The sequence below is a fragment of the Rutilus rutilus genome (genome assembly GCF_951802725.1).
Source record: "Rutilus rutilus genome assembly, chromosome: 15".
NCBI classification, from domain to species: Eukaryota; Metazoa; Chordata; class Actinopteri; order Cypriniformes; family Leuciscidae; genus Rutilus; species Rutilus rutilus.
Window position 1 is genome coordinate 2,993,105 of NC_140220.1, and position 19,759 is coordinate 3,012,863.

Below are 19,759 nucleotides of genomic sequence, written 5' to 3' on the forward strand. Positions count from 1 at the left end.
AATACTGTAAAAAAAACATTTCAAACATGTTCGATTTTTATTATTATTTTTTGGTTTGCATTGCAGTTTTGAGTGTGTCTTACTGTCATTTTTGTCTTTTTCAGAAATGTTTCCTCCGATGACATCATCTCCATGTGCACATGACGGACCAATGGTAAAGATCACAGGGTTGTTTTTGTCTGTGTTTGTAATTTCACAATTACCTCAAGGCGATCTCCAGTAAATGTCATGCATATGTAGATGTTGTTGTCCATTAAACGGCGGTGGGTGTGTTTGCTTTGAAGCAGACCGCACCGGTCACAGAGACGGCCGAGCCGGTCTCGTCTGAGCCCGTAGAGCCCGTGAGTACAGTGATGGGTGCTGGGATGGATGGGACTAGGGGTGGAATGGATCGCAGTCGACGGTGATCCGTACGGATCAGGACCCACGGTTCGGCACGCATGCGATTCGCGGATTAACTGCTAAATTTAACCATACTAGAGTGTGACGGTTTTGTTTTGTCTTGTCAATTTACACATTCAATCAATTTGAGAGAGAGAAAGAGAGATGAGGGGAGAGAGAGAGAGATGGGGAGAGAGAGAGAGAGATGGGGGAGAGAGAGAGAGGATGGGGAGAGAGAGAGAGAGAGAGAGAGGGGGAGAGAGAGAGAGAGGATGGAGAGAGAGAGATGGGGGAGAGAGAGAGAGGATGGGGAGAGAGAGAGGGGGAGAGAGAGGGGGAGAGAGAAAGAGAGAGAGAGGATGGAGAGAGAGAGAGAGATGGGAGAGAAAGAGAGATGGGGGAGAGAGAGAGGATGGGGGGAGAGAGAGAGGATGGGGGGGGAGAGAGAGAGATGGGGGGGGAGAGAGAGAGATGGGGGGGAGAGAGAGAGATGGGGGGGAGAGAGAGGATAGAGAGAGAGAGAGAGAGGATGGAGATAGAGAGAGAGATGGGAGAGAAAGAGAGATGGGGGGGAGAGAGAGGATGGAGAGAGAGGATAGAGAGAGAGAGAGAGAGGATGGAGATAGAGAGAGAGATGGGAGAGAAAGAGAGATGGGGGAGAGAGAGAGGATGGGGGAGAGAGAGAGGATGGGGGGAGAGAGAGAGAGATGGGGGGAGAGAGAGAGATGGGGGGGAGAGAGAGGATGGAGAGAGAGAGATGGGGGAGAGAGAGAGGATGGAGAGAGAGAGGAGGGAGACAGAGAGAGAGAGAGACTTGGACTTTTAAAGGTTTAAAGATTTATTTACAAAAAATTAAAAACATTAACTTTTCACATTAGCAATGTCTCCATGAGAAGAGAAGAAGAAATAATAATAATCCTTTTCAAACACAGATACACTTAAATATACATTTCCAAGCAGCCATCATTATCAACATCACAAATGCATTGATTTATTCCCCATTTATATTTAAACATTTCAATGACTTTGACTAGTTTATAAAAAGTAAATTAAATTTTAATACGAGAGAGCGAGAAAGAGGTTTCCTTAAAGGACAAGTTCGGTATTTTACACTTAAAGCCCTGTTTACAGATCGTTTCTGATGAAATAGAACGGTTAAGATTAAATTTTGGACAAATGCTGCTGTCCCGAGAATTTTAGGTTTCTTTCGCTTCACCAGTAGACTGATTGTATAGGTGCACTGGAACAGTCCTTCCTAAAACGCATTAAACATTCGTTTACAAAGACGTGAAACTCACCGAGTGGTCAGGGGTGTTCACCGATATGCTCACACAAAAATCGCTGCAAAAGATGCTTTCCAACAGGTGTTTTACCATTCGTTGTAAAACTGTGGACCTATTTTTCCAAACGCCTCACACCCGTAGATTCTTCCGTTGAGAGCTTGAATAGTAGACACTAGACACTCCAGCCCAGTTGGTGGCGATAATGCACCTTTGCCAATTGCAAGCAAACCACTGGCATTACGATACCGCGACTGCACTACAGAAAGAATACAAACAACCCCATTCCAGTTTCCGGCGGCGGAGTAATACCGTACCTCACAGCACATCCTAATACAATCAATGGAGTTGGACAAAAACTACGATAAAACCAGTTGGAAAGCATCTTTTGCAGCGATTTTTGTGTGAGCATACCAGTGAACACCCCTGACCACTCGGTGAGTTTCACGTCTTTGTAAACGAATGTTTAATGCGTTTTAGGAAGGACTGTTCCAGTGCACCTATACAACCAGTCTACTGGTGGGGGGGGAAAGCGAAAGAAACCTAAAATTCTCGGGACAGCAGCATTTGTCCAAAATTTAATCTTAACCGTTCTGTTTCATCAGAAACGATCTGTAAACAGGGCTTTAAGTGTAAAATACCGAACTTGTCCTTTAAACGGACACACAAACAAAATAGTCAAAATGCCCGTCTCTGCAGGTATTCTCCCGTTTATGTCATAAGTGAACAAAAGAGAAACAAAATTGAGAAAGAAACGGCATATTTGTCCGTTTCCCCCGTGCAGTCGGCCTTAAAGTGGCAGCACACCTAATGTTGTCTGTGTTAGTAATAAAATGACAAAATACAGCTTTAACAAAGATTACACCATATTTAATTTCTACAGTGAACAAATAGTGTTATTTTTACATATAGGCTTAATTATTCATTTCTGTGCCTGAATATACTGTTAGACTTTAGTATTCGTCTCTGCTTGTAAATTTGTGAATTTGTTCTTATTTTATTACTCAAGTTTATTTTTTGCCGATCCGATCCGTGACTCAAAAACCGCAAATGATCCGATCCGTGAGTTCTGTGATCCGCTCCACCACTAGACGGGTCGGGTTTGTGCACAGTGGCGGGTGCTGATGGCACATTTGGTTGTGGCTCATGGCTTTTGTCAGCTGTGTTTGGGTCTTTAAAACCTGATTAAACACAAGTTTTGTTCATCAAGATGTGCTTCTTTTCACTTTCTAATCACCTAACTGGGTCTTGTGCTCAGAATGTTGTGGGATGTTTAACAAAACTCATGTTTGTGAGTGAGTTCCAGCATGTTTTACGCCTGAAACATACTCTACGCAAGTACGCATGCCGGTGATTTCTAGCAGTGCACGCTCGGGTTTGTTGCCATTCATTTACATTTATTCATTTATTCATTTAGCAGATGCTTTTATCCAAAGCGACTTATACATGAGAACAATAGAAACTAACAGTAGGACAACAATATGCAAGTGCTATGACCCTTCCCAGTTTAATCTAACGCAGTACATGTACATTTTATCTATTTTATCTTTTTATAAATAGAATAGAAGAGAAAGTGTTAGTATTACAGGATCAAGTGCTGCTGAAAAAGATTGCATTCATAATGCAATGCTGCAAAACTCTTATCGCCACAAGCACATGTTCTACCCAGGGTTAGTATAGGAAACTAAAACCAGTTTAAAATAAAAAGAAACTCCTCTGATAATAGCGGTGGCTCATTAGTATGCAGGATCGAGCGAAGGAAATAAAAAGAAAACACAAAAAAAACATGTTGAGATTGTTAAATAAAAGGTCCAACAGGGAAATGGGTCCAAATTAAAGACTTCAGTTTAATTAAGTAACACGCAAAGATAACGCGACGTGCATCAGGTTTATTTTAGTTACACATTCATATAATTTACAACATTTTTGGGGATTGAACTTTAAAGAATTTCGCCAATATTATGACAAAATGGGTTTGAAAGTGAAGAATTTAAGATATAAATATATAAATATTACTATTGGAACTACTATAGTAAAATAGTGTAAAATAAAATTATTATACTTGACAAATATTCAATTTATTTTATTTTACTGTACATTTGTAATTTAAGACTGTCATATTTCTGTTCATGTTTTTATAATTAGAGTTAGACTAATAATCATCACTTATAATTATTATTAATTAAGCTCAAGGCTTATATAAGTATTATAACATTATTTATTAAAATTATTAAATTCATTTTTATTTTACAGTGTAATTGTAATTTACAACAGTAATATATTTTTTATAATTAGTTCGCTTAATACTCACCCATTATAATAATAATTATATTAATAATTATTTTAAATTAATAATTAGAACTGATTATTATTATTATTATTATTATTATTGTATTCAATTTGATTGTGTTTCTAAAATACCCAGTGTAACTAATAAACATCAGAGAACTGTGAACATGGTAATGTGATGTTCAATTATTGAAATAATAACTTAAAATCTTCAAGTAAATATCTAGTGTCTGCTGTTCTTGTTTACAGTATGTTTCTGGCCTTGCGATGGTTCATCTTGCTTGGGTCGGTTAACAGGAATCCACCGTTAAATCGCCCCAGTAATAATTATTGTTGTTCTGCATCTTCTCTTCCAGCTCTCCAAGTCTCAGAGTCAGGGATCTTTCCTGCCCTCTCCCATCCGGGATTCTCCGGTTCCTCCACCCAAGTCTTACGGACCCCCGATCATGCCGCCCAATGGGCCGCCGCCAATGATGATCCGACCGCCCAATGGCCACCTTCCCATGATGCCCCCTGAGCCTCGCTTCAGACCACCACACATGGATTCTTACGGCCCTCCTCCGATCGGCCCGTATGGACCTGTACCGCCACCTTTTGGTACGTTATCCAACACTGTTTTTGTGTTTTCGTGACGGATTTATTCAAACATGCACTAAATAACAAAGACGTTACTATCAACTTATGTAAAAATATAAATATAGTGTATACATTTAGCAAAATGCTCTTCTCTAGAGTTATTTTTCTAGCTGATAGTTATCGTTATCGGCCCGATAAGAACATTTGAGCTGAGACACTTCAGATGCGCACTGTTCAACATGATGGGTTTGAAATGCTTGAAATATGATTGGAATCACTTCAAAAAAGGAAAATAGAGTAAAGTGCAACATTTCATTTGGAATTAAATGCATCGGCCAATATATCGGTTATCGGCTTTCAAAATAATGAATAATTGTTATCGGTATCGACCAACATGTTCATATCGGTGCTTCCCTAGCTGCAATGCTCAGCGGTTGTGGAAACACGCTGTAAATGCAAACCTTTGACGCTCAGAGCTCAAACAAACATGAACGAGAGCGTTTTACTGCAGCGTCTATTAGTATGAGTGCCATCCACCTTTTTTTTTTTTTTTTTTTTTACCGACTGGTAAGTTTGACAACCCTACTCACAACTTTTAAAACTGTTTTATGGAGCTTTTGTCTGCTGAAAGGTTTTTTTCTTCAGAAAGAACAATCGTTATGTTGTTAAACAGTACCGTCCTTTAAAGGGGTGGTTGATTATGATTTGACTTTTCTAACTTTAGTTAGTGTGTAATGTTGCTGTTTGAGCATAAACAACATCTGCAAAGTTACAGCGCTCAAAGTTCAAAGCAAAGGGAGATATTTGCTTTAAAGAAATCGCTTTTTAAGGACTACAACAAACGGCTGGTAGAGACTACACCACATTCCTCCCGGGTTAGTGACATCACCAACCCTAGAATTTAGTGTAGAGAATATAGAGAAAATAGAGACGTCCTGTTGCATTTACGTGTTGTCACTTCTTCTTGAGTCTCTGCATCTTTGTCTGACTCCGTTTAAACATAAAAGACACAACAGTTTCTGTCATTTTAGTGTGAGGTAATCTGAGCTGCTAACACATGAGCTCTTGAAGCTCCGCCCCCTGTGGCAGCAGCAGCTCATTTGCATTTAAAGGGACAGACACAAAACGGTGTGTTTTTGCTCACCCTCAAAAAGTGACAACTTTAACATGCTATATAAAAATATCTGTGGGGTATTTCGAGCTAAAACTTCACATACACACTCTGGGGACATCAGAGACTTATTTTACATCTTGTAAAAAGGGCATTATACCACCCCTTTAAACGCACTATTCTATCCCTCACACCCCAAGTTTTCATCCCTGTTAAAAATGCTGCTATACTATTTATTTATTTTTTTAGACAAATATTTATTTTCATTGCATCATTAACTGAAACTTTCCATTGCATTTTGTTTCTTCAGCACGAGGCCCACCGTTGGGACCCCTGCCTCCACATCCGCTCGGACCGCGCGACGTCCCGCCCGAATTTTTCGGACCTCGAGGACTTCCCCCTCGTCCCTTCCCTCCCGGATCAATGATTCCTCCTCCATACGCCGGACGCGGTTTCCCGGGACCCGCTCCGCTGATTCCTCAAAGCTCCAGAGACGGTGACGGGAACGCCACACCAGCCAACGTCCCGCCGACGGACGGCTCCCATCATAACGCCGGCGGATCCACAATGGCTGAGCTTTGAAAGTAGTGCTGTCAAAAGTACCAACTTCGGTACCAAGCAGAATCATGAACACCTCTGATTGGCTGCTGTGATCACGATCTCATCGGATATGTCTGTGATTGGCTACAATGATCAGTGCACGGGAGCATTTGAGAGCACAACGAAGTGTTATGAAAGCACAAGCCGGACCGATCCGCTGATAGACGCTTGCTTTCAAACGCTCGCGTGTGTGTATCGGTGTAAGAGCGTCATATGTATATTTACATATGTCAATATGTATATTTTTTGAAGCGATGTCATTGTAGCCAATCACAATCACAGACATATTTGATGAGCTCATGAACACAACGGCCAATCAGAGGTGTTTATGATTCCGCTCAGCGCTCAAAGCGGCACATTTTTAAAATGTCAGTATCGACTCGGTACCGAAGTCGGTTCTTTCGCCAACGCTACTTGAGAGAACAAGCCGTTTTGTCAGCTTGACTTTGTTCGGTCCTGATTCTTTTCGATATTTAAGCATCAAAATGCCACACCTGGTCTGGGCGGGAAGATTAACTCAAGTTTGATTTTGTGCTTAATTTTGTTTCAATAACACATTTGTGACAGAAATTATGAGGGTTTTGATTTTATATACATTAGCAAACCTTTCCTATGGAAATAGTTTTGATTTAATATACGTTTAATTTTCCTTTTCCGGTGGTTGTCATGTGGTTTAAAAATTATAATATCTACCACTCGCCCAGTTGCTGATGCATTTTGGGATATCAAACAAAATATTTAGGCACGTGAGACGAACCTGTCATGAAGCCATTTCCTCATGCCTTTAATGTGAGAGGACTCTGAACTTTTATGCCTTTTTTTTGAATGCACATTATTTTCCCGTATTCCTGTCCGGTCGCTTTTACTCATGATCCGCGAGCTCACCTGTTTATTTTAACTTTGATTTTGTCGTGCGTCTGCTCTCTTATGATTTCTTTTCCTAACGGAAAGGCACATATGATGTCATATTGACAAAGTATTTATACATTTCTTTCAGCTGCGTATACAAATAAAATATTCTCATAAATCAGACGTCCCTAATAAGCTCAATGGAAGCTGATGAACTTCTCTGTTGTGCATCTGAGTTTTCATACAGCCAAATGTATCAATTAGTGTTGGACTGTAATGTTTGTGTAGAGACTCAATCATCTCACGGGCGATGCGTTTTAATAATGAAACATGAGCAACAAAAGATTTGAATTGTTCTTGTGTAAATTGCTGCATTGAATTCAATGTCTATTTGCATAAAAATTATTTTATGAACGATGTAAAAACATTTTCACGCAGGAATGATTTTACGAGCAAACGATTCACTGAATTGCAATAATTTACATAGTTGTTTTTATGAATCATTTACTCTCATGTTGTTTAATTCACCAGAAGTGCACAGAAAATCCTTCTGCCATGTTTCATGACCGCGGCCCGTGAATGATGTTCTCTGGGTGTTTGATGCAATGCTCTTGAATCCATATAGCTTTTTTTTTGTTTTTTGTTTTTTTGTGGCATATAATGTTTTGTTGATATTAGAGTAAATTATTTTAGTAAGTGTGTTGAGAGGATGCATCTGAGAGTGTTGAAATCTTAGGGAAGAAACGGTTTTAAAAATAAGTGGCATTGATTTCGTGGGAATGAATGATTTGAATAAAGCTGCTTTTTCCTGTAGTTTTGATGAATGTTTACTGGTGAAATCCAGCATTTCTGTGTCATGCATCTCAGCATTTTTCAACAGCCGTCTAGCTGATATGGACTACATAATCCAGGACATTCGCAGTTATTAATCAGTCATTTTAGACACTCAAGATACACCTACAAATATCTGAATGTCATTGATTTAGATACAAAATATTAAACTTTATTGGTTATCTATTTTAAGGAGCATGCACGAATTTAAATGATTGACAAATAGAAGTTTGCATGGTTTGAAATGCTAAAACGATAGATGTGGAGGGAATGCAAATGCATTATTGTGTGATTTTTTTTTTCTAGGTGTGTTTGTGTGGATCACATTGATGGTTATAATGTGATTCTTTACACCTTTGTGAAATATATCCACTAAAAATAAACAAATCACCAGCTGATTCGAATACATTAAGGTCGGAGATAACATTTTATCATCTAATGCAATAAATTTGTATTTAAGTGTGAATCTCAGCATCTTTCTATAGCAAACTGGCGGGAACTCGGCATGGGAATGGGATTTCACTCTGGACTATGCATTTTCCATAAATTCAGGTAATTTGCATTTAGTAAATCATGCCAGCATGTCCTCATTCATGATATCCTTGATTCAAGCAGCATTGTCATTTATTAGAAATGAGACGGTTTAAAAAAAGATATGCATCGTCCATCAAACAGTCTTCACAGAAATGCAATACTTTTGAACAATTTAGTTGGTTTTGATGATTCCGAGACTCCAACATTGACATTTAATACAACATAATTAAACAGCCTGATGGAAAAAGCATCAGTTATTTATTTCCTCAATAATAAAAAAATAATAATCTGGAAAGATCCTGTCTCCAAGTCAATCTTCCTCAGAAATCATTTAGTTGTAGTTAAACTTGGTTAAAACTGTTTAAGAAACTAAGCCGGACGTAAATTACAAATTAAAACCGCAAACTAACCACAAAGAGCAAAGTGTGGTGCTAATTACAAAACCGACATGCTAATACTTCATTAGCTCCACAGTTTCTCCCTTCTTACGGTCAAATTCCATGTTTACTGGCTTTGATTAATTCTCAAATAAACTTCTTAAATATACATTATTATAATAGACCTTCCATGATATTAATAAGCCAAAGGCCACATTTCAAACAAGTATTAATGCTCTGTAATGCTAAATTAATATTAGCGAGAAGTTATATCCAACGGGTAACGTTATACTGCATAACCAGTCTCAAAAACCAACATATTTATATATTTGAGTTTGTCAGTGTTGTTTCTTAAGGGTTTTTTGTGTATATGATGCAATAAAGACTCAACAAGCCTGTCTGTTAAACATTTACAGCTCACCCAAAATGTAATATTCAGTCTTTATTTACTCACCCTCAAATAGTTCCAAACTTCTATGCTGATTTTTCCCTCCACAGAATGAGCATGTACACAACAAACACATCAAGTAATTGAAAATGTTCAGATTTCATGTTTTAAGAACTAAACAGCAACTTAATCTTGCATTTTATTACCGAACCGAATGCATTAGTCAATGGGCTATTTTTATGTTTTTGAAGCTTTACAGACTATTAACAGTCACTGAATTGAAAATAGATGTGAAAAATCTAATCTCAAAATAATAACAGCATACAGGTTTGGAACATGAGGGGGAGCAGTTTCTTTAATGAAATAAAAATGTAAAAACCCAATGGGAAATGTTGCGTAAACACCAAGTTATATCCGTTTTCATCATAATAAATCATCCTACAGAGCATTTCTTTGTACACCGTTCAGTTTTTGAAATGCTCGTCTCCTCAGATGAAGAGCGGTGGAGACATCAGACTGTGTCCCAGACTGAAGATATGAAGAAAAGAGTCCGATATTGCAAAGAATGTGAGAGGCGACACACCGAATGTCTCCCTCTCCTGTCCTTTATGTGTTTGGCTGTATGATCTTTATTCAGTCTTTGTGCAAAGTCTGGTTAAGGTGCAGGTAAAGTGGTTTCTTCGTCAGGAGGTTGAGCTTTTTCCTCTTGAAGTCAGTTGGTTTCTTGTACCTAAAACCAGATTGCATTGCATATTAAAGGGATAGTTCACCCTAAAATGAAATCAATTCATAATTTACTCACCCTGGTGTTGTTCTGATGCCGTATGCCCTTCTGTCTTTTATGGATTAAGAAAAAGAAAGAAAAAGAAAAGTCCCGCTCGCACTCATCCGTACAATGGCAGTGAATAGCGACTGGCATTAGGCTTTTAAAAATGACAAAAAAGTATCACAGAATGATCCCATGTGACGCGTTTCATATATTTAAAGTGTTGTGGAGGTATATGATATGGTTTGGTGAAAAACAAACCAAAATGTGTCGTATTATCACAAAAATCCTGAGCTTGGCCGTTGGTCTTCTGTGCTGTTCATGAGATTTGTCTGATGACAGTCAGAATAACATTTGAAACGCAATAACTTCTTGTTACGACGAACACAACAGATATATTCACCTCAGAGAAGAATCATGTCGTGTTTTTGTTCATCTCAATTTCTCACAGTTTGCGTGTCAGTCGGACTGAACTGAGTCTCATGAAAGACAGAAGACCAACGGCCAAGCTCAGGATTTTCATTTAATAATTCATTAAATTTCATCTTGTTTTTCACCAAATCCTATCGTATACCTCCAGAACACCTGGAAAATACAACACGTGTCACAAGGGATCATTCTGATTCTTTTATCATTTTAAAGGGGTGGTTGATTATGATTTGACTTTTCTAACTTTAGTTAGTGTGTAATGTTGCTGTTTGAGCGTAAACAACATCTGCAAAGTTACGACGCTCAAAGTTCAAAGCAAAGGGAGATATTTGCTTTTAAAGAAATCGCTTTTTAAGGACTACAACAAACGGCTGGTAGAGACTACACCACAATCCTCCCGGGTTAGTGACATCACAAACCCTAGGATTTACATAAACCCCGCCCCCAGAACACGGTTTATAGATTATCATGACAGAATATGCTAATCAGTGACTAGAAGATAACTACACATCAGCTACATAAATTCATCAACTAACCATTCAGAAATGTCCTGTTGCTTCTACATGTTGTCACTTCTTCTTGAGTCTCTCCATCATTGTCTGACTCCATTTTGAACATAAACATTGAGATTTTCAGTGCATGTGAGGTAAAAGGACACAAGCTCTTGTAGCTCCGCCCCCTGTGCCGGGAGGAGCAGCTCATTTGCATTTAAAGGGACAGACACAAAACGGTGCGTTTTTGCTCACCCTCAAAAAGTGACAACTTTAACATGCTGTATAAAAATATCTGTGGGGTATTTTGAGCTAAAACTTCACATACACACTCTGGGGACATCAAAAACTTATTTTACATCTTTACAAGGGCATTACACCACCCCTTTAAAGCAACACTAAGGAACTTTTCCTCTTCGGTCCCCCTGCAGGTTGGAAGCGGTATTGTCCATTACCGCTGTCGTAAATAGTTTCGCCGCCCGCAGCTACTGTCGCACGCACGCTCACTGTTTATCCAGCACCGGCTTTGGAATGAACGATGTCCACAGACAAGGTAGAGTATGTTGCATGATTTCATGAAAGTATGATGTATTGCGACATCAGAATCGAAGAAAAACTAAATAATGACTATTGTAACGCTTGACGACAAACTTGCGTAGTGCGGTTATAGCAGATATAGGGCTGCAAAGCGAATCCAGAAGTGCCGTTCACCCTGTTACGACTTGATGAACCACTGATACGATTTTGGAAACATTATTTTAAGGTAAAAAATGTTCCTTAGTGTTGCTTTAAAAGCTTGATGCCGGTCGCTATTCACTGCCATTATATGGACGAGCGTGAGCGTTTAAATTCTGCTTTTGTGGTCCATAATTTTTTTTTTTTAAAGGGTATACGGTATTAGAACAACACCAGGGAAAGTACATAATTTAATTTTAGGGTGAACTATCCCTTTAACTATTTGTTTGTTAGTCAAATGTAGGTACAGTGTAGATGCAACAGTCTGGAATAACTCATCTCGTACTCACAGTTCTATAACAATGGGACCCGGTTTGATTTCATCCATTTCCATGAAGGCGAAACACTTAGTGCTGGTGAATCTTTTCTTGGGTTTGTAGTGTTTGAATTCAAAGAAAATAGCTGTACCTACAGAAGAGACACACGCGATAATGACCCAGTGCATACAATAAGGTTTCATTTGTTAACTACATAATTAGCCATGAACTAACAATAAAATACTTAATGCATTATTAAAATCAAAAGTTGTATCTGGACCCGAGTTAACATGAATTGACAATGAACGGTCGTATTTGTATTAACTAACATTAACATTATTGATAATTGCACATTGTTAATGTAAGTTTAGTTTATTGTAAACTGGTACCAGTGTATTATGTATCATACAGCATCTTAATGTGACATCCAAAACTTTTTCAGTTACGCTTAAGAGCAAAGTGAGACCTTTCGGTAGTTTTTCTAGATGTTTCTGGATTTCCACTTCCACTCTAAAATGAATATACGTGTCCTCTTTCCGCGTGGCCACTGGAGTCTCCTGAACTGGATTCAAGTCTATACCGTTCAGATCTGGAGAAGAGAGAACATGTGAGAATACGTCAGGACAGTAAGTCTGAGGTTCAGAAACGCTGCTGAGCTCTACCTTTAACACTGACTGTGATGTACGGGTCGATACACTGTCCTGCGTCTTTCAGACCGATCTTCTCTATCGTCAGCGTGAGCAAAGTCATGCCCGGCTCCGAGGGTAACCGTGGCAACAGAGTACCTGTCAAAGACGTCAAACTTTTATTAAAACCACGATGAAAAAATAAATAAATAAATGCACGGATGAGAATTTGTTTGCTTTATTAAACTAAATGGATCAATTGGCACCGTTTAAAGTCTTAAGTTTTTAATGTTGTTTATATGTCTATGTGGTGTTTTTAATATGCTTTAAATCAAAGCATGTGTAAATTCATAAGTCGACAGCATTGCTGAGTATTTCCTCCTTAAAACTGCAGTGAACCAAAGACAGTCTCAAAAACACGCTTTGAAATCGCTGGTGTTTCTGACGTCACAAACTACCTTGTAACCAATCAGATCAACGTGTGATCGTCAACCAGTGGATCTCTGAGCTGAGTGAGTGAGTGAGTGGAGGCGGGGTGAATTCATAGAACCGTGTATAATAAATGAGGCAGGGGTGTCGAGTTACATTCAAGATATTTTAAGGAATTCAAGGAAAAAACGTTTACATGTCATAGGTGATCAAAGATGAGTTTTAAGGGATACAGTTATTGACTACAGGGGGACTTTAAAGGTTAAGTAGGCCATAAATATAAAAATCGTTAAGCTCATCTACTGTTTACTCCTATTACATTTAATATTGCAGTAACAGAGCCAGGATTATTATCTTTAACTGAAACTGAAGCCATAAAAAATTTTCGTATTTGAAATTAAATAAACATTCACTAAAATAAAACTTTTTAACACTGTTTAAATATTTTATTATTTAATATAATATAATATTAAAACTTATTTTATTTCAGGCAAGGCAGCATCTCATTTTTGTTTAGTTTACACTGAAATATGAAAATGACTAAAACCTAATAAAAAGTATATAGACATACTTAAAATATATATATTATATATATATATATATATATATATATATATATATATATATATATATATATATATATATATATAAATAAATAACCACACAAAAAAAAAAAAAAAAAAAAATTAAAGAAAATATTAACAAACTATAATAGTACATCAGTTACAGTTAGATACTAAAATAACACTGAATGTGAAATGTGAGCTTGTTTTTTTTGAGGCAGAAAATCATATTTAAGGCTTATCATTCATGTCCATAGCATAACAATGACGCATCAGAAATGCATGATTCTGGAAATCACCATTTTTTTGTTTAAAACGGATCACGATTGTGATTTTAAATAGACAACTAAACAAAACAACATTTCATTTACTAAAGGTTCTGTTGTTTTTAATCGGTTTGAGTGAATGATTCAACGACTCATAAATACTTCTCATTTCATTACTGGATGAATCAGCGTTTTTGAACGAATCTCTTGAATGAATGATTCATTTTAACAGTCACTAGTCTCCACCTACTGGTGTAACGATGTAGTAAATACAATCGTTGACGCACCATGTTACTTTCAAAAGGTGATTTACTCTATAAACTTTTATCCCAGTACTTCTCTGATAATATGAATTACTATAACACAGAAATAATGGTACTGTGAAGTTGAAAAGTCTGTTTGTGAAGCTGTTTCATATCTACAGATGACAACTGCTCTCTCTGGATCAGAACACAGATCTGAATGTTCGGTCAAAGCTTTAATAGACACAGAGCTGAATCGCTGTCATTTAGGAATGAGATCGCGTGAGTGTTTGAAACAAGATCGCGATCTTTTAACGATTAATCGTGCAGCTCTAAAGTGCTTAAAGGGGTCATATAATGGTACATGCACTTTTACAAGTTGATTGTACTGAAATGTGTGTTGGCAGTGCCTGTACACAACCATCATAAAATGATAAAAAACCATCCAGTGTTTGTTTTTTAATCTCCTTATATGTTTTCCCCCATCTCAAATCAGGCCGTTCACAAAATCGACGACCCTCCTACGATTGTTGATTGACAGCAGCGTTTCAACACAGACCCGCCCTCGCTCGTGAGCGAGCTGTCAATCATAGTCCGCGCGGTCATTGTTGATACGCTGGAGCACAGTCTATGAGCAGAATGGCGTCTAAGCGATTGTGGTGTTCTGTTCTTGGGTGTAATAAGGAACACAGCATCATGTTGATGTTCCTAAATCCGAACCGCTGAAGACGCAGTGGCTGAGTTTGTTTTCGAAGGGAATATTCCCCACGATCAACGTCAATGCTTTCATGTTTGCGCGAATCATTTCACACACCAGACTGCTTTACAAACGAGGGTCACGTTATAACGTTATAAAGCTGGTTTTGCTAAGAAGCTGCTCCTGAAAAAAAAGGATCGGTACCAACTATTAGTGCTGCACCTCCAGAAGAAGAAGTGAGTGTAACGTTTTATTAACCTTTATATTAATATTTATATTAATCTTTGCAAATCGCTTGCTGCACGCTTCACGATGAATGCGGCTGTTTACACTCAGGGCACATTACGGCATGTTTTCTATGTACGACGTTCTCAATATAATTCATAATCCCACGTTTATAATGAACAACGCGTTATGGTTATTGTGTTACGGTGTATGCACAGAACAGAGGGGCGGGGTGAGCAAAGCTCATTATCATTTAAAGACACATGCACTTAAACGGCGTGCTGAAAACAGAGCTGTTTTTGACCAGGTAAAATGAGTGTTTTCTTACAATACTAATGAGAATTTTTAATTAAAGTATATTACAAACTTTTAATTTAGACCCTAAAGAATCATATTAGCTTGTACAAAAATGGCATCATATGACCCCTTTAACAAATAAGTCCAGCTGAACGTCATGCACTATGCAGTGAATCACCTGGCACCCTTGAGGGGAATGATGGTGTTGAACCTGCTCCAGTACCAGCGTCCAGCTCCTCCTCAAAATCAAGGTTTTCCTCTTCGCCTGGTGCAAGAATCTTCCTAAACACACACAGAACTGAGAATCAATCACTGTATCGGCAAAAACATCTGTAAAAAAGAATATTAGTATAGTAAATATTGTAAATATCTTCCGAGGCGTAATATTGTGCAGATAATCATTATAGAGAGCAACAGTCGAGTTTCGAAAGTAAAAACTCCATTCATTTTCTCCATAAGGAAATAGATTTTTAACAATAACTTATAAACCTTTAAAGACAGACCTACTGTGAGCTACGAGGTTGTTAATCAGTGGTGTTTGCTTCTGCTGAAGCCGTCAGTCAACATCATTTCAACTTAGTTTTAAAATAATCATGTTTAACAGCTGAATTTGTGGTGAAAAACTACATTTCCCATGATGCAGTAGAGAAAATTCCACCAATCAAGAGTCAAAAGAGCTCTTTAGCTCCGCCCACTCCCATGAAGCACAGCGTAATCAACATTTCTAAATGAGTAGTTTTATATTTCCCTAACATTTTTAAATCTATTATGCTGTTTGCAAAGCTTCATGGGATTGTAGTTCTTTCCCTCACTAAAGTTGTTAAGTTCTTGCTAAAATACTTTTTAGCTTCAAATCAAAGTTTGTAATGTTATGATTCTCCTCGTCAGCTTATAACGCTTTAAAGAAGGCTTTTTTTGGAGTCCCTATGGGAGAAATTAATGGAAGAAATTCTTCCGGAACCAACGCCCGCTGAAAAAGGGGGCGGGCACAAATGCACTGGACTGACCAATCAGCATCCAGGACCAGAACCATCCATTCCATGAACACTGAAGCATTACCTCAAAGGCACTGGTTGGACATCAAAAGGGAAATCTTTGTTGTAAGTCAGAATGTTCTTAATAACTGTAGAGAAACAGAAGAATAGCAGTGATATATAAACTATATAAAAAGATATCAGCACTACTGATGTTTTAAATGGGTTTTAACCCTGTAAAAAAAGAGTTTATTGTACCTTTACTTAATAATTTAAATGAACATCTAAAAAAAAAAGTTTGCATGCGTTTTGTATAAAAAAACTATTTACTCAGAGGCACAAACTGAGGAAAAATACGCAATTTTGTGCAAATTTAAATGTTTAAAAAGATAAAATTCTGATGCTTTTAATGTAAATCAATGAGATCTTTATAACAGTTTGGCAGATACTTATACAATATGCATATAAACAATCATCTTCACTCTATATCTCCCAATAATGTCTTAGTAAGATAATATTTAATGCTTAGTTTTATGATCAAAGCTCTGTAGTTTTAAAACATAATGCAATAAAATAATTTTGGACTGGAGGAGATTGTGTGCGATCAGCAGTTTTGATCATGTTCGATCATTTATAATATAATTTACAGGGTAAAATTCATTCAGATCACATATTTATGTACATACTGGGTTCCAGTTTTTTCAGGTCTTCTAACTTGAACTCCTCTTGAGATTGAGTGCACTGACAAAGACAAGCAGCAGAGTTAGTGGAGAGAAGATTACAAAGAGCACTGATCATTTCTTTATCATCATCAAATATTATATTCACAATGTGAGATAATAAATGCACGGCAGATGGGGTGATTTTAGAAATATCTTCAGCTAGATTTGTACATTTCCGTTTGAAACTGTAAGTGGTGTTTGGCTGTGCATTAAAAGCCATCATAATTCATGCAATTTCTTTAGCAAAACCACTAATTAACTTTCATGTCGTCTTGTAGAGTCCCGAACAGCACTGACCTGTAAGGCTGCACTTCGCATTTCAAGGCATGTTGCAAACTTTCCCAGGGTTTTCTGGAGAAAAAAAAAATTTATATTATGAGATAACAACAGAAAGCAGATCTAAAATTAGTTTGATCTCAAACAGTGTTAAATTGCATTTGCTGTCATGTTAGGTATTACAATCACTATGGGACCAAAATGGACGTTTTAGATTATTTTGCAGTATTTATAATAAATGATTTATCCGTGCACATCATTATTTTTGTTAAATTCGTGCACTCTTGTAATCTTGAATCAGAATATCTTCCCTCTTCTCTTCTCTGATGATGAGGGCGGGGCAATAACCTGTCACTCACATGAGATCAGCCAATAGCAAACCACCAACATCCAATCAATTCCCCACAGACAAAATCAAGCCCCGCCCACATTTGTTCTCGTTCCAGATGCGTTTCATGTATTCGTCACTATAGAGAAGAAAAGACTAGCGCAACTTCTGTTTCATGCTGACTTTTTAAACAAAAATAAAGTGCTTGTCAGCTCTGGGAAACACACATACCTTCTGTTCCTCTGTAAACTCATGCAAGTTTGATGACTGCACTTCTTTCTGAAGTTGCCTTGCGAGTCTGAAAAAGAAAAAGAAAGAAAATCACAGTCATAGGTTAGTAAATGACAGAATGTCATTTTAATTTTAAAGGCAGGGTAGATGATTTGTTTCAGAAACATTTGTTATGTTGGTTGAAAGTCTCTTCAGTTCACATCCTGATAGCAATCACGAAGTTAAGTGGTCTAAATGTATTTATATGTATATCTATCGTACAGGATATATATATATATATATATATATATATATAACCCTGGCAGGAAAAATAAACACTGAATATATTTCCATTCACAACATGTTTCTCTGTTTTATAGCTCATGATGAAGAAATAAAATGCATCAAATAATGTCAAATTGAAGAATTAAAACATTTGGAAAGAACTTTGTTTACGGACAAAATCCATGTTCTGGATGAAAATATACTAATTTTCAGTAAAAGTAAGGTTCATTAGTTAACATTAGTTATTGTATTTACTAACATGAACTAACAATTAGCAATACATTTGATACAGTATTTATTAATCTTTGTTAATGTTAGTTAATAAAAAATACAGCTGTTCATTGTTTGTTCATGTTAGTTCACAGTGCATTATAATGTTAACAAATACAACCACTGATTTTAATAACGTATTAGTAAATGTTGAAATTAATATTAACTAAGATTAATAAATGCTGAAGAACTATTGTTCATGTTATTAACTAATGTGAACTAATGAACCTTATTGTAAAGTGTTACCGAATTGTGTTTGTGTTCCATGAACAAGTGCACATAATCTACGTTAAAACCCACAAATAAGACACGAGAGAAGAGTGTGAAGAGCAGAAAAGCTGAAGCTGTTTGTCTGATGTGTGTGTGTGTGTGTGTGTGTTATTGACCTAAATGGCATGAATTCAGATTGAGATGAGTGAAGCCCCGCCCCCCGCTCGAGGAGGGTGTGGCGCGCGACATAATGCAAACAGGCTGTCAACAGTTCTTCACTCACTCACTACATCTAATGCACATCTACAACACACAATGCAAGACCATGCAAAATTAAGTAGAACAAATATATAAAATGCAACTTTCTGTGATTCCAATGCATCACTTGTCATGCCTTGTTCTGTTAGAATTTTTTTTTTTTTTTGAGGGAAGAAAAATGCTATCCTGCTCTGATCCAGAGCTCGCCAAATACATTTTTTATTATTATTTTAATCAGAAATGCGCAACTTACATTTGATATTCATCGATGGCTTCCACCAGCTGCCCCCACGAATCAAAGTCCGTGCCCTTTCTAAAACTCGCGTGCCATTTCTGGACGGTCTTGCTGACATCTGACATCTTCTCGGGTTAAAGTTGCGCGCAGGCTTTGGTTTGTGACATCGCTGGTGGAGTTTTATCTCCAGCGCCGCATTGTTGCGCACCGCCGGGAAACACACTGGGCTCCGGAAGTACCGGTGGCACCGCCACTCACCGACACAGGCCTGATGCGAGTGCAACCGAACTACCTGCGACTGCACCGGAAGACGCGCCCACTAGTGGCGTTTTCAAAATAAAAGTCCTATTTCGACTTCTAGAAACAACTTGAGTGAGAGGGAACAAGTGAGAGAGGGATCTCGTCATTCTAATTGATAAGAACTCAGTTATTTTGCGATAGTAGTGTAAAACTAGTAAGCAATTGCGTAAAAAAAAAAGAAAGTAATTGCGTTATATAAATAAATGTTACTTTCCTTAGTCAGTAATGTGTGATTAATACCATATCCATGTGAATTTCTCTAGCAAAACTTTTTACCAGTGTGTATGTGTGTGAGTGAGTGTATATATATATATATATATATATATATATATTACATATATTGTGTAAATATATACATATATATATTATATATATTGTGTAAATATATTAGTGGTGTCAAATCGATTAATCGCGATTAATCGCATCTAACATAAAAGATTTTGTTCATATAA

The 19,759-nt window shown here is 37.4% G+C and overlaps 2 protein-coding genes across 3 annotated transcripts in view; one reads left to right on the forward strand and one right to left on the reverse strand.

Moving 5' to 3' along the window:
* Positions 1 to 8,171, forward strand: part of mia3 (MIA SH3 domain ER export factor 3) — a 32,173-nt gene extending 24,002 nt beyond the window's left edge. Inside the window, exons 25-28 of one of the 2 annotated variants that reach the window (XM_084432672.1) lie at positions 105 to 154; positions 285 to 341; positions 4,307 to 4,547; positions 5,948 to 8,171. In XM_084432672.1, coding sequence (XP_084288798.1) covers positions 105 to 154; positions 285 to 341; positions 4,307 to 4,547; positions 5,948 to 6,219 — 620 coding nt within the window. In that variant the 3' untranslated portion in view covers positions 6,220 to 8,171. The remainder of the gene's footprint in view (positions 1 to 104; positions 155 to 284; positions 342 to 4,306; positions 4,548 to 5,947) is intronic. The other variant, XM_084432673.1, reaches the window with a different exon arrangement.
* Positions 8,172 to 8,523: 352 nt separating this feature from the next.
* aida (axin interactor, dorsalization associated) lies at positions 8,524 to 19,321 on the reverse strand. Its single transcript, XM_084432690.1, has 10 exons — positions 19,026 to 19,321; positions 17,771 to 17,837; positions 17,233 to 17,286; positions 16,900 to 16,954; positions 16,299 to 16,362; positions 15,418 to 15,521; positions 12,557 to 12,679; positions 12,361 to 12,483; positions 11,928 to 12,045; positions 8,524 to 9,946 (listed from the first exon to the last, which is right to left on the reverse strand). Exons 1-10 carry the CDS (start codon positions 19,130 to 19,132, stop codon positions 9,850 to 9,852), a joined length of 912 nt encoding a protein of 303 aa, XP_084288816.1. The 5' UTR covers positions 19,133 to 19,321; the 3' UTR covers positions 8,524 to 9,849.
* Positions 19,322 to 19,759: the final 438 nt, after the last annotated feature.

Bases quoted from the DNA above. Each gene is read 5' to 3' on its own strand.
- aida (XM_084432690.1), bottom strand. From the start codon at position 19,132: ATGTCAGATGTCAGCAAGACCGTCCAGAAATGGCACGCGAGTTTTAGA. The intron at 12,680-15,417 runs GTGATTCACTGC...CGTCTTTGACAG, and splicing joins ATTCCCCTCAAGGGTGCCAG to GTACTCTGTTGCCACGGTTA. The intron at 12,484-12,556 runs GTAGAGCTCAGC...TCTCTTCTCCAG, and splicing joins CATCACAGTCAGTGTTAAAG to ATCTGAACGGTATAGACTTG.